The sequence below is a fragment of the Poecilia reticulata genome, chromosome 4, assembly GCF_904066995.2.
Source record: "Poecilia reticulata chromosome 4, P_reticulata-male-v2, whole genome shotgun sequence".
Lineage (NCBI taxonomy): Eukaryota > Metazoa > Chordata > Actinopteri > Cyprinodontiformes > Poeciliidae > Poecilia > Poecilia reticulata.
The window spans coordinates 20103957-20121725 of NC_088833.1; the positions used below are offsets into that span (position 1 = coordinate 20103957).

The 17769-nt window shown below is 39.3% G+C and overlaps 1 protein-coding gene across 4 annotated transcripts; it reads left to right on the forward strand.

Annotated features, from left to right (window-relative positions):
* The first annotated feature begins 597 nt into the window (after window positions 1–597).
* On the forward strand, window positions 598–16418 carry elovl1b (ELOVL fatty acid elongase 1b). Of its 4 annotated transcripts, none has more exons than XM_008407036.3 (9): window positions 11061–11237; window positions 11408–11503; window positions 14020–14122; window positions 14204–14394; window positions 14523–14603; window positions 14710–14766; window positions 14869–14974; window positions 15267–15403; window positions 15538–16418. In XM_008407036.3, exons 1-9 carry the CDS (start codon window positions 11127–11129, stop codon window positions 15877–15879), a joined length of 1224 nt encoding a protein of 407 aa, XP_008405258.1. In that variant the 5' UTR covers window positions 11061–11126; the 3' UTR covers window positions 15880–16418. The 4 variants fall into 4 exon arrangements, with proteins under 4 accessions (XP_008405259.1, XP_008405261.1, XP_008405258.1 ...); XM_008407038.3 differs by lacking the exon at window positions 11061–11237 and adding an exon at window positions 12689–12790 and having other exon boundaries at window positions 11252–11503; XM_008407037.2 differs by lacking the exons at window positions 11061–11237; window positions 11408–11503 and adding an exon at window positions 598–755.
* The last annotated feature ends 1351 nt before the right edge of the window (window positions 16419–17769 follow it).

Here is a 17769-nt window from a genome sequence, read left to right on the forward strand (position 1 = left end):
TTTCAGCAAATATTGGAACAGAGCATCAAGACCTGCTATTTGAATTAAGTCTTAGTGTCCACTTATTCTAGCTCTGTGTTCATGAGTATCAAAAATGTAACTGTACTCTACTCAAGTGAACAGTGGCCAAGCAGGTCACATTGTCTATGAACATCTTTTAGAAGTACATATTCCTTTACATATATTATCTACATGCATTCACTTTACAATTCTTAACCCTACTATTTAAAATATTTGAACAACTTTTACTTCTTTATTTACTAATTGTGAGCAAACAGTAACAAATTACACCCCTACTTGCAGAGCCAATCATCCTCGCTGACACAGTAAAGGCAACCAGACACGGTCATAATTGGACAGTTAAACATATTAAACGTAAATATTCATATATCCATATTAGTAGTTTTGCTTTTACTTGCCAAAAATGCATCTGAAGAATGTTTCAGTCGATGTCCCGTGTCTGCATCAGTATTTGGAGGATATAATTTAAAATTAAAAAAGCAATCTTCCCTCTCTGATCAATTTTGATTTCGAAATTTGATAGTGTATCGCTGAGGCTTGATTCCGCCCATATTAAGTGACTGAGTCACGGGTACCGGGTGGCTCCACCTTCTTACTGCTCCCTCGGAGGGTTGGGTCCAGAGATTTAAGCTGAGAGGAAGAGGAAGCTGAGCTGACTTAGCGGTGACACGCGTTTCCTCCATTTATCAGCCAGATTTCAACAGACTGGGCGGCGGTTTACTTTGGCAAAAGCAGTGAGTAGCTTTCTTATACAGTTTATTGGGGAAAAATGTTGAACTTTTTGTCCCCGAAGTTACTTTCAAGTGGCTTGGTTTGGGGAGGGTGGGGTGGGGAAAAAAGAAGAGGTGTGTAAAACGCGACTGTTTTCTACAAGTGTTAAAACCGCTTTACAGAAACTTTAAAAAATGTTGGAAGGAGTTAAACCGTTAGTGGGGGAAAAAAAATAGTGTTGTATTTCTTTCTGTTTGTTTGAAGTTACGGTGTTAAAAGTTACACCCGGAGTGGTGTCAAGAGGTGTATCCTGCTCAGGAAGGGAACTTGCGGCGTTTCTAAATTTGCATCTCAATCCGCTTGTTTATTCAGGCTAATTGTTCAGGTTATTGTTGATGGTGTCATGTTTGCAGCTGTGCGGCGAACAATGATCCCATTGACAGGTGCGGAGTGGCTGCTGTGTTTTTGAAGTATAACTGTGATCTGGAAGTGAAGGTGATGATGATGAGGAGGAGGAACAAGCTGCAGTTTGGATTGTGATGAAGGTACTTCACCGTTATGAAGGGATGTTTTAAAGATATTTCTCTTATCTGATCTCCTACATATAAGCCAGGCAGTAAAATAGTTTTGTATGGTTGCTCATTCATAAACATGACTCCAAACAAGGTGGAAAAGTTTTGACTGAAAAAAAAAAAAAAACATGATCAGCACAATTTATTTATTTATTTCCCCAGTTCCCCAACAAATGCGTGTATTTTAGTAAACCGTACATATGAATACATAGTTTTTTTTGTTTCCATTAGGGTGCTGTATAATGTGGACTTTCGACACTGGTGTTGGATTTCATAATTTTGTAGAAACCACCAACAGCAGTTGCCTAAGAATACAGATTAGCACAATGATGATGTCTTTTTCTTATGGTCACAAACAAACTGACAATGTACATTTAAAGCAAGTGACTCCAACTGTGTCACAGAAAGTGCTTTGATCCAATATCATTTAAGGCATCATTGGTTCCTTCAAGTAATGTTCCGTTATGTTGTTGGTTAAAAAGATTCAATTTTACAATTTTATCTGTTGCATATAGAACAAAACATACTTTGTGCACTGGTCAAAAATTATAAAATGGGAACAAGGCGTGTTATTTACCTTCCAGCTGGTCATCATCGATCCCTTTTGTTTTTGTGTGATTGTTGGCAGAGTTAAATTATGGGTTCTAATGAACTGTTAACAACGCAAACATAATCTGTAACCAATGGTGGTAAGGAGAACATGGTCCCAAGGTCAACCAGCCCGTATCTAAGCTCTGTGGGTAATGCAAACACAGTGCCAGTGCTGTTACTATTATCTCCACCGTGTCACTTTTTCTTGTCACTTCATCAGCCTCCAGTGTCAACATCCTGCCTGAAGGGTTGGAATAATATGAGCAGAGCAGATGGCAGAGCAGGAGACAGTGTATAGATGCTGACCTTTTTAAATGCTTTATCTTTTTTTTTTTTTTTTCCTTTTTCTTCGGAGCAATAATTATCACCAGTTCCTTGTGGTTTTCAACTTGAAGAGGTGCTTTTCTTAGTTGATCGGTGTTTTTCTGTTAGGTGGTGCACTTCTGAGTTTTTGTGTCAGACGAGTACCCTAAGAGGATCGTTGTCACTTAGTGATTTAGTTTACAGATGCACAGAAAGATGGCTTTAACGTTTTGTGATCCTGCTTTGACGGAGCTGTCTTCTTTGTGTTGTCCAGTGTTTGAACTAGCTCCTGATGAGTGCCTTTGTAATGACAGCCCTTGGTAAATGTTAGTTCTTTACTTAAGGCCCAGTGTTGGTTTGTTAATGTGGCCTAGTGTAGTTTTGTTAGAAAGTGGTGACTATAGAGATCTGACTCCTTTTTTTTAAATTCTAGCAAATATTTGAAATTCCTACATTTTCATTACTTTAGACCAGCATAAATCAATGAAGTTGAGTATTTATCTCAAACTGCAGTTAAAGATTGTTGGGTTAATCGATCAAAAGATAAAATCTTCTTTGTGAACATTTCAGGTGAGAGCTTGGGTATTGCAGAGTTACTGTCGTTAGACTTTAAATGGTTAAGTGTTAATCATTTGCAGGTCATCACTTGCAAAAACTCAACAATTTTTTTAAAGGTAGAGTTACCAATTTTATCAACAACTGTATTACTTTAATATTGTTTATAACTGAATTTTCATGAATAAAATGGCAACTATTAAATTAAGGACTCCATTCCAGAATCAATGTCATTTGGAGGCTGCGACCTTTGGATTGCATATGTTTAGCATCCATGCAGTTTTTGGGATGGAGAGAAGATGGAACATTGGATTGTTTCCAATGGAAAACATTGGAAATGATCGTGTAATATTGATGAGCTTAAGGAAGGATGTCACAACAACAATATGACTTGCGATTAAATAATTCAGTATTCAAGTAAACATTGGTAATGTCTTTCTGCTGTGTGCTTGCAGGAGTCATGTATGACATGTAGTTTCATAACCACTGTACCAAGGCTTTACCTTGTAAAATCTTTTCCGTGCTGCATTAAGCAACAAGTACAAAGTATATTACTAGTATAGACTTCCGGAAAGCATGGTACTTCTTCAACATATGCTCATTGCAATTGAAGTAGTTCTTTGCTCTGTTGCGTGGTGATGATGAATTTGCAACATATTGTACTGGCCTATGACGCACATCAAAGCATTCATCTCAACTGTTTCCAAGTGCAGTACAACTCGCTCAGGCTACACTGTTCCTCTGTCGCTTCCACACATTTCAGCTTGATGCATGCTAATGGTGGGATTGGGTTCTTCTCTGAGCATGGCACTTTTGGTCTTTGAGAGAGTTTTCTTATCAGCATGAATATGAACATTATGACTTTTTATGAGACCAATTTAGATTCACAACACACTCTACCAGAGATGGTAGAGCTCACTGCCTGTCTTCAACAGGGGGTAGTAGACAAAGGGTCAGAGAAGTTTCTGTATTAAACTGCAATGGATTTTCCTTTTTATGGCTGTTCAACCAAATGTTTTAGTCTCCATAGCGGTGTTTGGCATGTCCTTTTCATCCTCTCTGGGATCACTAAATCTGAGGAGGATGACTCGGTTTACTGGGTACAGAAAGGAAGTGTAACTGGATGCCGTTTGATGTTTGGACTTTTTAATGATCTGCTTATTTAAATTTCCTTTCTACATAGCCATAAGGAAGTTAAAACGGGCTGAAAGTGCACATTCCATCGAGGCGTCTGCTTGAACAGCTGGCTCTTTCATGTTTGAAAAATTAGATCAAAGGTCCAATGATAAAAACATGACGTTGGAAACTCTGTATGACAATTGTGAGTGTCTTTTTCTGGATATTTCTTTATTGAAGAAAGCAGTGGTGTCCAAAGTAATTCCTCTGGACGTTTAGGTTTTTTTTTTTGGTTCATCACATCTGACGGGTGACGGTTCATTTGCGGGCCTCTGACATGGCAAGGACGTAGTTGGACCATTTGAATCAGCTGTGTTGGAGCAAAGATGCATTTAAAACTGACAGGACACTGGTCCTTCAGGACTGGAGACATGTGTCACACGTGATTTGCTATGTTGTCTATGTTTAGCTATTCAGTGCATTTTAACAACTTCAGCAATAAGGTAGTTTCATAGGTAAGGGTTTTCTCCAGACAATGCAAAAAAAAACCCAAGCATTTTTAGTGACATTAGAATGCAGTGTGGTGACTATGCAAAAAGTGACAGCATGCAAATCTGTTTCAGGAGAAAAAATAAATAAATCAAAGAACATCCATTATTAAGTAACATAAACCAGTAGATCATGTGGGGCAACATACTCGCAGGATGAAATTATTAGGAACATGCATTTTGTTAGAAAGCCTTTCTCTGTTTTCCAATCTGACGTTTAGGAGCTGTGGGGACACAAATTGTTTCACTATGTGTAGGACTTAATCTGATCCCAACTTGTTCTGCAGCTCTTTCATCATGAAGCACATAAAGCAACCAAAACACTCATTCTACGCAAGCTCTGCAGGATATTTTCTTAAACGGGGAAGTTACCCACAGACTATTTCATTCATGATCTCACCCACACACCCACCAACCCAACATGAAGCTGGGAGCTAAACTTTGATTTTCCTTCACATAAAATAAAATTTTTATTGATGGGCTGTGCAGATTTTCCACATATCAAAAAGAACCAGGACAACAACTATCAGTATTTTTGCAAACCTGTACGCATTTAGTAGCCAGACCTGGTTGCTTCTCTGCAAATAAACATCAACATAATCCCATAGTAAAAGATGACTACTAAGATGAGATCTGAAACGTGTCCCAGGTGTCCTCTATCTTTACATGTCTACCTGGACTGGAACAGAAAGTCACACAACTTAGACAGGTCAAACAAGGGGCTCAAATGTTTCTTGAATCACTTTTAAAGTCTGTTGGAGTTCTATCATTTTTGTCTCTGTGCACCACCCAGGTTCATTAACCAGTTTCAGGACCTGATCAGAACCCCTCAGTGTAAATTACCTTGAGAAATAATGAGATTTGGTTATATATAAAAACAGACATTAAAGCCGAAAAGTGCTCAAATGTTACAAGCCATACAAATGGAACAGATACAGAGTTACATTCACCGTCCAGCGCTGGGGCCACACTTGGCTCACCGTATAGCTGTAACCAAGTGAGGCAACATTGTAGTGCGAGTTTAGCTTTTTATTCTTTCCTGCAATCTGTACTCTCCTTAAAGGGTAGTCTAATCAGTTTCAGTCTGTGTACATATGACTGGCGGCAGTCACACATCGACATGGTTGTGTAAGCTGCAGCGTGTGCATGCAAGCAGATAGAAGAGGATAAAAGAGAGAGGAAAAATACAGAATCCATAACAAGCCCATCAGATCTCCATTACTTATTTCTTCAAGCTGCTGATTCTGACCAGCTCCACCCCACTAAATGAATTACAAGGTTATCATCAGTTTTGAAGCTAAGTATGTTCCTAACTTTTATTTGTTATTCAGTACACAAGAGTTTTAAAACTATATGCCAACACTTGATGCATTAAATCAATACTTTTTTCAGTAATGATTTTGATCAATGACCGATGCAGCTCTAACGTCTATATATATATATATATATATATATATTTTTTTTTTTTTACATAAAAATGAGGGTTTATAAAACTAGCACTAATAATTCCTGTATATTTCAATATGTATCATGTAGTCCAACATAATGAAAGAAAAGTGTTTTGCGGAAGCAGTTATGTTCACGCATGTTTATTTCCAGGCATGCATACAAGATTAAAGTTAAACATAACTCTCTCAAAAATCATCACTTGACAGAAAAAGAAACATTAAGGAAATAGAAGAGCTTAATCAGCAGACCCCACCACAGTCACTATAGACCACCTCCTCCAAGCTGAAGAATGCAGACAAACTTGTTGTGGGACTGACATGCTAGCATCCAGTGTCTCTGCATTGTGCTGGAATATGAGTGTGTAAAGTGTTGGGAGGGTGGGAAGTATCATCCCAAACTTAAAGTATTCAAACAAGGCCTACCGATCGACATTAACCTAATTTTCTCCCTCCCTCCTTCCTTTTTCTCACCAGGGACTCAGATTTCTGTAACTTTCCACAGACAATTTTACCCGTTTCTTATGTGTGACCGAGTTTATGCAAACCCAACAGTCTTCAAAGGAAGACATAGGGAATAAGTTTACAGTAAACACGATGACATGTCAGTCTGACTACATACCAGGAGGGAGAGACACAGACACTTGTAAGCCAAACCTCAAAGCGTTTAATGGGTGACGAATAGCTAACCATAATGTTTAAAGACCAAACCAATGTGAAAAACCAACCTGGTTGGCAGGTTGGGGATGTGCAAGACTTCAACACGAGTGGAATGAAACCCTTTATGTCTGTCAACACATTCTGATACATAACGCCACTGAGAGAACATGACTGCTTATAAGCTGCTGTGCAAATAAACAGTTACTCTCCGATACTGATCCTTTATTCAACGCGTGTCTGACTTATTGATGAAACTGCTCAACAATGCAATATTGCATTTCCTTAAACACGTGGGCAAATACTATTTCCAGTATGCTTTATTTTTTGATAAATAGTGGTTTATATCAGATTCTTATGAATGGGTTAGTTTCAAATACAGCTGGAAAATTGAAATGCAAAACAATAATTATAAAGTAGGGTTTAGTTAAAGTGACATGGCCTCATTATTCTTTTTATATGCAATTATTTTGAACTGATTTTCAGATTAAATGGTCATATTTTAATAAATCAGAATATATTTTTCCCCCAGTATCTGTTTGTTAAGCAGAACAGTGTTTAGATTAATTACACAAATCATTTTTGTCTGTTATGATTTTCTCCCTAGAGCTAATGAAAATGCATTTGATTAGAACATTACATCACATAAGTAAAAAACAAAACTTTTAACACAGAATAGTGGGCTAGAGGAAATTAATACCTGCCTTTAGGTTGTTTGAAAAAAGTTACTCTTAATCTAAAAAATGTCCATAAGAAGGCATTTTCTAATTCATTCAAAATAACCATTTCATTAACCTGACTGATAGAGTACATGCTGCAGAGGTGTGGGTTATTGCCACATTTCTTTCCTAAGCCTGGTTTATATGATATCATGAATGTCTGAAAGTACCGAGCGATCGGCCTGTTATTGAGATCTCACCTGTATTCTCAAATCTACGACTGCCTGTTTGTTTTTGTGCTCTTTCCATCGCATACTTGCAGGCTGCGGGCCTCTTTGCTGATAAGCATAGCTTTTAAATGCGATAACATCAGAGTTTACTACTTGTGTAAACTACCTTAATCCCCTCCAACCATTTTCTATTTTCCCCTTACTCATCCTAATGCACTCTCGATGGGAGGCCGTGGTCGTCTTGTAGGTCAAGACGACCGTCTTGTGCGAAATACTTCAGTTGGCTCCTACCTGATACTATGGGCTTTTCATAGGCATGTTTTTGATATTCAGGAGGAAGGGTTTAAAGTGTGCTGGAGTGGTTCTACCCCTACCCCCTGCTGTGGTGTGGAAGTCTTCAAGTCAAACTTGCTTGGTTGGAAAACACTAACTATTTACAAGATGCGCTCATGTGTATGATGTTTTCAGACATCTGAGTCGTGCTGCAAAGCTTAGGTCTTATGTAAAATATAGTCTTTGGAGATGAGGTAAATGGTGCTGGATCGCATGGTAGCGTTGCTTTTTCTGACATTACTGCTTCACCCTCCATGATCTGAAGTAGATAAAACTTGGCACATGGATGACTTGGAGGTTTTATCAAGGTAAATCACTATATCTCAGTGAGGTGATTTACAGGGTTGATTGTAATCAGCATTTGGCAGAAATGCACTTCATTGCACTGCAAATTTCAGATGACGCTGTGAAGCATTGCATGTTTAAAAGTTTAAAGTGCAAAATGGGGGTTTTAAAGCTGATAAGCCTGAGCTGGCAGTACTGAGTCAAATTAAGCTTTTATGTGAAAAGTGGGTGTTGGCAAGAGTTATTGCAGACAACGGTAACGCCTAATGATCCCACAATCCCTGTTTGGGAGGTTGTTGGCCAACTCAAAGTTTACTGAAGTGCTTTGTCAAATTTAGGGTCATTTCGAACATCAAAGAGAAGGGATCTTTTATAATATATTCACTTAATCCTCTAAATTGGTCTAGATTTAGGATGAACTACACTGTACTAGTAGGGGGAAATCACTTGGTCTGTCTTTTTATTATTTTTAATAAAAAGAAATTGACCTTTACGTACTGTCAGCCTTCTATTTATAAGACCAGGCTGCAGGGGCAACGGCTCTAACTTGTCTGGGAAATGGGGCCTTGAAGTATTTCCAAGGCAACCACAAGATGCAATCTCCCTGAAACACTTCTCAGAAGAAGGGGTGAGGGCATGCTTACCACTTCACTACCATCTTAAGACTCCTTTCAATCTGAGAGCGTAATGACTCTGCTCAGGGAATGCTATCAAACGGCAGAGCTCCCTCCTCTGACCCTTAATGTCTAGTTCAGCTTTTTGCGTTTCTGCCTACCAGTTGTAGGTGAAAACTGGGCATAGTTTGGTCAATTTAAACCTGTGGTTTTTGATTCTGTCGTGTCTTAATTAGCGTGGGTTAGTAGGTGCCCGTGTCATTTCAGATGCTGCACAATCCATCCTTTTTTCCTTCTTATCCAAGATCAGTTCCAGTTGGGGGAAAACTACAGTTGAAACCCACTGGACAACTTAAAGTACTACCCTGATTGGTGAGAACTGCAAAATCATACTGTCCTTTCTAAACTAAAATCAAATTGATTTACAGTTCTCTCTCTTGGGGGATTTTAGTTTTACTTCTAAAGAATACAATTTTAGCCTTTGCCAATCTAAACTACAAGTCATTAAAAACATAAACATGATCAATAGCTTATTATTATTTTTTGTTTTGTTTTTGCACATGCCACACTATTGTTTTAAAATGAATGTGATCCCAAAGTATTTCGAAATTGTTTTAGTTGATGATGTTCCTGCATGGCTTGCTTGGGTGTGACATTGGCATTTGACTTAGTGGTTCACTTTCAGAAAGCAAAACATTCTTATGCAAGTCCTGCAGAAGAATTTTAAGTATTATCTTATGAGTCATGTCTACTTTGCTGCAATTATTTTGGTCTACATGATGTTTTCCATCCAGCCCTGAGCAAATTTCAGCTTTATCGGCAGCTGGTTCATATGTAATGCTTTTCTCTCCTCCCAGGGCTCTAGAATGCAACCAATATGGTTGGGATTATTGCACCTGGGGGAAAAAAATCACAGGGTCGTACTGTTGCAACCATGGGGTTAAAATAAAACAAAAAAGTCTCTGAGGTTCACAACAGACAGACATCGGGCCCATATCATGATCTAAACCATCCACATAGTAAAAGGTGGGATATTATGACTGATTAGTCATCTTGCGTTTCCACATCTGTATCCTGCAATCAGTGAGTAGCATACCTGACTAGCTGCAGTGACGAGCAAATACAGAAAAGCTCACATCAGAGCTTTCCAAAAAAAGGATCATCTGTGCTTTGATGTGGAACTTGAGGGGGAAACCCTCCAAATCTGTAAACTCGATTCCTAAATATTTATACTCTGTATGTGTCGCTCTCAACGAGTAAACTGGTGTTAATTTTAGCATAATTGTTTCAAGTCACTAAACATTCCATCTCCTGGAAACAAAACATTAAAAAGTGAAAAACCTTTTTTTTTTAGAAATGGTTGACAGACGTTTTTAGTGATTAAGGCTTGATAGGCCACATGAATGAATCATTTTAAATACAAAATGTAGCAAAATAAAGATTGAATAAACGTGCACCCTAAATTATTCACACAGGCAGATCTAGATTTTAAGTCATTCGATCAAGAGGTAGGTAGGAGAAACAGGCCCCTTAAGGAAGACAAATTAGTAGTTTGTGTGAACTACCTTGGCAGGATTATGTCAATAGTGCATTTGATACATAGAAAATCAGTAGTGGCTGAGATGATGATATAGTCCTGCAAAAGAAACGCTTTCCTTCACCAAGTTTCGGCTTGGTCACCATTATGACCAAGCCGAAAAACGGCTTGGTCATAATGAAATGTTTAGTTTGAGATGTTCTTCAGATATTTAGCCCTTAAACCATCTTCTAACTTGAGATTGAAATGTTCAAAATTCAGTTCATGGAAGCTGTTAAACACTTTTTCACCAATTCTGCTTCAAATAAATGACTTTGTTTACAAGATTATTTACAGGTCAATATTGCCTTAATTTGACAGATTTAAAAAGAAAGGTCAAGCTGTAAAACTGCGATGTTAAAAATGTGATGCAGTCTAAAGTTTGGGTGAAGCCCACCAGTGCAACCAGTGGAAAAACGTTAGTCCAGGTCCATACTCATCTTCCCTTGCTTATAGTACTAATGTAGTGTCTTTCACATTAGAGCCAAGGTGGTGCAGATGTTTTGGGCCATCTATTGAACTTTGGACACTTGGGTCATGACATGGTCCCTCATCACGACGACAGAAACTGAGGCTAGTTTTGCTTCATGGGTGTTGGCTGTGTAGAGGGCCAGGAAAGACGCAACAATAACCCCCTTCACGATAACAGAGTCTCCTCTGATTTCTTGCCTGCTCCATGTGAATAATATAATCGTCCCACCCGGAGGAGGGAGGGGAGAAAGGAGGGGGTAAACTTGCCTGGCAACTCCAGAGTTGTGTGCTTCAGGGACAACAGGGTGTGACCGGGAGAGCGGTTCAAAGGGGACTGAACTTCTGCTTGTTAAGGTATGGCTGGCGGTCAGGATTTCACTTTGAATTGTTTAGTAAAGTGGGTTTAAATAGGGGCCGCCTGACCCCGGTTGTATCTCTTATGGACGTACAGGACACTCTCACACACGGCGCTCGCACTCCCTCACTCTATCCCTCCGACTCTGCCTCCTTCCCTCCCTTTCCTTCTGAAGGCTGGTTATTCATCCACTATGTGAGTCAGGGAGGGTGTGATCTTGTGGAAGACTGCTGGTACCAGTCACTCTCGGATTACTTTCTCACTTTCCTGCCCCTTCTCAGTCTTGCCTTTCTTTTCCCTCTCTACTGCTTTTTCTTTCTTTCTTTTTTTTTTTTCTTTCCGCCTGCTTGCCTTTCTACCTGCAGCTCAAGTCAGCTGAGAGGTTTTGCCAAACCGAAAAAGGAGAAAGACTCTTCTGCTTTGATGATTTAGGGGGGAGAAACAAGTCTGTTCTTGTGACGGTATGTATCGCAACTTTAATTTGAAGATGCAATAACTCGGGGAATGTGTTCTGCAGATGTTTTGGGGGTTAATGTCTATGAAAGAAAATGTGTTCTTGACTTTTTTTTCAAACAGCTTTTTCCCTTCCTTGTCCTTTACTGATCTTTGTTCATTATTAACTTCTAACTCGTGAGCTTCATTTTTCCATCCCCATGATTCATTGACATGGCTTTCTGTCGGAGGGGGAAAAGTTACCCCTCCTTTCCGTTTGGTCTCTCTTTCACAGTCGTACACCAACCGTTTGCAGTTTAACTTTCCTCGTAATGAATGGGTGGTGGCGTCGGAAAGTTTAGAGTTTAGGGGTCGGTGGTGGTAGCAGCTGTAACTCATTTTTCCCGAGAGAGAGGGGGGGAGAGGGCCTTTTTTCTAAGGTGCTTAAGTGTTCACATGTCCACAGTTGTATTGTATCACTGTGTCATGGGGATACCGGACGGTTTTCTGACCCTTTTCCTCCCCCCCCCCAACTTCCCACAATCATGAGAAAATCCTTGTCCTCCTGTTGGGTTATCTGAACCTCAGCTGATATGGCGGCACCACTAGAAGCAGAGTCCTGGACTAGTTTACTGCACAACCGTAAAGTTCTGTGCAGGCTTTTAATTAGTGGAGATAAGAGGTGGTGAGTTGCAGCTGGTTCTGGTGAAATGGTTGTTATGGTTTCACTGGGCAAATAAGGAAGGGCTCTTTCCTTGAATTCCTATCTTCATCTGGGTCTCAGAAAGGGGAAGCTATCTTTTTCTGCTACTGGTTCATAAGATTACAAGATTATCTTGTTGTCTGTTATGATTACTTTTCATGGTCAGTATTTGCATTTGACCATGAAAAGTTACAGTTTTCCTATTTCCTCCTAAAACAAGAAACTTTTTAACAATGTAATGAAAAGTTCACTTCAAATTCTATCAAATTTTGCTACACTACCATTTATTTAACTAAAATGGCCTGACACGACTTTTACAAATGTTGAGATTTGCCAGTGAACAATTCATTCTTACTTGGCAGTAACACCATTGGCTGCATCTTTGGGTTTAAAACTATCCTGAACCCCATTCACGATTGGTCCTGTAGTTACTTTGGCTTAGCGGTGGCTAAGACGGAGTAAAATAATCTGACCAGTTTCTGATTTAACTGTAAAGCATTTTCTTTCCCAGAACAAGACACACTCAGGACATCAGACATGATACTTTTGCCAAACTGTGTGATGCCTCATCAAATATCTCAACAACAAATCAAAAACTACCCCAGCTTTTTATGTAAGAGCTATCTGAAATGCCATGTTTCTGGACTGTTGCGCAACACTAGCACGTGCACATAATGCTTGTGTCTGCAAACTGGCAGTGGTTCATTTTTGTTCTTGTGTTTAAAAGGCCAGTGGAAGGAAACTGTCAGCATGAAATTTGTCTGGTATGCTTCTCAGTGTCACCTGAAATCTTGGCATGAAGTAACTTTACTTGCTGCAAAGTCTTGTAGTAGACGCATGGAAAAATTTGCACAAGCTACAAAGGGAATGAGAAATATGCAATCTCCCCAGTTTCGTTTTTTTTTTTTATTGCTTTCAGAGTAAATGTTTATTTGATTAAAAAAAAACTGACTGGTGTTTGTATAACTTTTTCATAGGAATTGTAAACTATTAGCGAATTTCCAAGGATCAATTCTAAGAAACACACAGCGTTGCATTTTCCTCCCAAGCTTTTTTTTTTTTTTTCCCCCAGCCCTTATCCTCCCTCCTTGCAGGTGCTGTGGTATGTCAGCTCTGACCTTCATTCCAGAGAGTGAAATTATTAGCCTTTAATGATATTTGCTTAAGGAGGACTGTGGGCAGTGAAAACTCAGAGCATTGTAGATTGTACTTCAAACAATGGCTCTCTCGGGGGCAAGCCGCACCCTAGAAATCTTCTACTTTGCTACATTGCTTTTCAGCTTGCACTTGAGTTATTAAGCCTTTATAGAAATAAAATACCTAAGCTTGAAGCCCAAAGCATCACTCCTGGACAATATTTTTTTATTATATTATTTGTTGTTTGCTTTGTCAAGAAGTGGGTCTTATTAAAGAAGTTGCTATTGCATTCAAGGTTGAGCTTAGAGTTCGGTGAACTCTTTGACCAAAGGGTTGCATAACTTGCTTTTTTTCTGTCCCAGTGGAATTTATTTGAAGAAAGCAGTCTGGATATCGTCTTTGAACCTTTGGGCTTGACTCCTGAACAATCGGTTCACTGTAGGCTGTGGGTCGCGGCTCCGCCTCTCTCATATCAGACCATATCTGACGAGTAGTTTCAGTCCAGGACAAAGAAAACACCCAGATGGATAGAAAATATTTTTTTCTTGTATAAAAATTATTCAGGAGATGGGATTGGAAGAATAAACTTTGGGCAAACAAGTTAAAATGTCTCGATTGTAAAAACCTTTCCAGAGGCATTTGTGCTGCGTTTGGCTTTTCGTACACAAGGCTAACAATGAGATGTTGTCTTCATTTTCCTCACAGCTGACTTGGTCTCAACAATTCACAACAGCAAATATGCTTCAGCAACTTCAGGAGTTGGGCTCTCATGCCTTGGATATCTACAATTACCTCTTGGCAGGAATGGGTAGGCAGCTTACCCTTAAAGTACAGAAACGATTTGTTTTTTCCGTTACTCGTTTCCTGAAAATGTTGCCTTTCGTTCTAGATCCACGGATAAAGGACTACCCATTGATGGGGAGTCCTGTTCCCATGACAGCAGTACTATTGGTCTACCTGTTTTTCATAATGTATGTGGGACCTCGCATTATGGCCAACCGGAAACCCTTCCAGCTGAAGGAGGCCATGATAGTCTACAATTTCTTGCTGGTGGCTCTATCAGTTTACATTGTGTATGAGGTAGGAATCTTAGACTTGCTCCAAAATTTCGACTCATCAGTGCAATTGTTGTTCACTGCCGATGCATTTTGTGTGCATGTTCCTTTGGTTTAACATTGCTTCAACTATGCATTTTATTTTTTTTACAGTTTCTGATGTCTGGTTGGGCTACAACATATACTTGGAGATGTGATGCAATTGATACCTCAAATGGTCCTCAAGCTCTAAGAGTAAGTTCACCAAGCTCAACAACTACCGCTTGGAGGGGCGTTGATCGCTTTGATTTGAATTTTATAAAAATAGACCTGCTGTTAAGGTGACTTTTCTTTTCTCTAGATGGTCAGTGTTGCATGGCTCTTCTGGTTTTCAAAGATAATTGAGCTGATGGACACAGTAAGTCTTATTCTTCTCTACGCCTTATTTTATTTATGCATTAATCAGCTTAATAGTTTGATGGTAAATAATTCATGTTGATCTTTTTTTTTTTTTTTTTAGATCTTCTTTGTGTTGAGAAAAAAACACGGCCAGATTACGTTCCTGCACATCTTTCATCACTCCTTCATGCCGTGGACCTGGTGGTGGGGAGTCAACTTTGCTCCTGGTGAGTACATTTCAAGCTAATATGAAAATAATGCATAAAGAGACAGAGGCCACCCAGGTTGGGTACAGTTGAGTTTTTTCACCCTGCATGCCAGGGTGTTGCAAACAGACCAGAACGATTAGCTTGGCCTTGTACAAAGCTTATCAAAAAACCTCGACTTGTCTGTTTTAGTAGCATCAGCTTCTTTGTCGCTGCAACAGCTCTGAGAGAATGATTGGGATGGAGTCTGTGTTGATTAGGAGGATTGTTATTTTAGATTAGATTAGTCTAATGATGTGTGTTTTCTCTTAAGGTGGAATGGGATCTTTCCATGCCATGGTGAATTCTTCTGTCCATGTCATCATGTATTTCTATTATGGCCTTTCTGCTGCTGGACCGCGCTTCCAGAAGTTTTTGTGGTGGAAGAAATACATGACTGCCATTCAGCTGGTAAGGAAACCCTGCATTCAGTTCAACAGTTTTATTTCCTACTGGAGTTCCTTTAGAGATTGCAACTTAAAGAGACATTTTTGTGTTTTATAGTTGGTTTAATCTTTTTTTTTTTTTTTTCCCCCCTTCAACAGACCCAGTTTGTCCTGGTCTCCCTCCACGCCACTCAGTATTACTTCATGGACAGCTGTGACTACCAGTTCCCCACCATCATTCACCTCGTCTGGATGTACGGCACCTTCTTCTTCATCCTCTTCTCCAACTTCTGGATCCAGGCCTACGTGAAGGGTAAGCGGCTGCCCAAACAGGACATCAAGGAGCAGAAGAACGGCAAACACCAAGAGAACGGAAAAGTCCACGAAAACGGCAAATTGTATGAGAACGGCAGCAGTAATTGCATCCACCACGCAGCTACCAATGGCTCCACTCACTATGAGAACGGCCACACCCACAACGGCAAGATGAAGAAAGCTTAGAGACTTTGGAAAGAAGTACCCAGGAAGAATGACCTAGTCAGCTTGTTAAAATTACTATGGATTCCAAAGAATAATTTGACTGTTTTACAGTTTTTTTTTTTTTTTTTTTTTCTAAGTTTCTTGTGTAAAACATGGGCGATCAATGTGGTCAATGACTTCCACAGTCGGGGTTCCACACCTGGTTAGTTGGTTTTGTTGGGTTTTTGTTGCATTGTGGAACCATCTATTGGAACATGATGTATGAAGAGAAGATGTTTTGAATGTTATGTCTTCACTGATGTTGAAAGCAACTTCACAGTTCAGTGTCACACTGGTGAATTTTTAGCCCATGTGCTGACCTATGACCTCTCCCCCCCCCCCCCTCTGTGGACAGAAGACTGTACAGTTTCTATTAAACTTGAAAAAAAAAACACAGCAGTTTGTAAATAGTTTTACAGAAAGAGGAAAAAAACTAATTATATTGGTGTGCTTTCTAAATTTTGTTACCATGTGTATTTAAAATTTAATTGCCAATAAATTCAGTCCTAAATGATCTTTAACATGTTGGTATTTTGTTCATTGCAACAATGAAGAAACTATTTGCAGTTTGCAAATGCCACGTGTCCCAACAATCTCAAGTATGTGGATTAAGTAGGAGGTAAACAAGTGACCCATTATGCCCCCACCTTCCTTCTCCATTCATGGCATAAGAGACGGCATGCTGCACACTGGACATACTTCTGCCACACTCAACCATGCATTAGTTGCTGCAGGGTCATTCATGGATTTGTATTTGGATAATCTACATATTGCTAAATCCAGTCTAAAAAAACAACATGATGGTATTATTTAACAATAATCAGCCAAATAAATTAAACATTAAGATGTGAAGGTTCTGGAGGTTGAACACTCGTCATGATTCATTTGCCAATCTGAACCAAGCCTTGCACGTCTTCATGTTTACCCTTTTGTAATATTTTGGCATAAACAAGTTTAGTGATGAGCTCTTATTCTAGAAACAAACTTTTAAGATCTTGAAATGGAGTTCTTCACATTATAGGACGGTGAATTTGGTCATTAGTCATTTTGCTTGCAAGCTTGGTAAATATTAAACGGTCGTTTTAGCTCCATCTTCATGAATCCCATTTAAAAGACCACAGAGATTTTTATCGGTGCCCGGAAACGCACAGCTGCTTTTCATTCACATTGCGTCTCTGCTCGAGTCCCGACCAACACTTTGAACTGCATCGTGTTTCTATGGAGGTATAAAAATAAACTGGTGCTACGGTCATAGTTGGTGGCTGTGTTAATCCACCTAATCGGGAGAAACTCATTTGCAGATTCCAAGTCTGCCAGGAGTGAAGTAAGCATCTGGAGCTTTTGACGAGCTGTCATGTGTGGAATGGCACTAAAGAATGCACATTTGTGTGGAAGTGTATGCCTCTATGTGTAATGCTTATGTTGTAAAAAGAAAATCTATTTTTAGAGTTTGCACAATAAACAATCACATTCAAACATTTTTCTAAGGCCATCATACTCTTCCAAGTGTAAAAAGGGTGGTGCATGAAAAAGACCATGACCATTCCTGGGTACTTCTTTCCAAAGTCTCCCTCCCAGGTGTACGCTTTAGTACTTTTCTGTGCTTTTCAAGATCTGATGTAAAATCAGGATTGGCTGATTTTAGAAGCTGCCAGCTGGTCAGGTGAGAGAAACTCACCTGTCCAACTTTCTCTTGTGAAAGTTGATGGTTAACATTTGCTAATACAGCTTTGTGTCAAACATTTTGAGGCAGCTTTACATTGCTGACATCAAATAAAACTAAAATCTGCAGACTTCTGTCTGACAAATCCTCCACTTTTTCAAAGGTTTCTGAAAGTTATTTTTTGTATCTTTTTAGAAATGCCTTTCAAG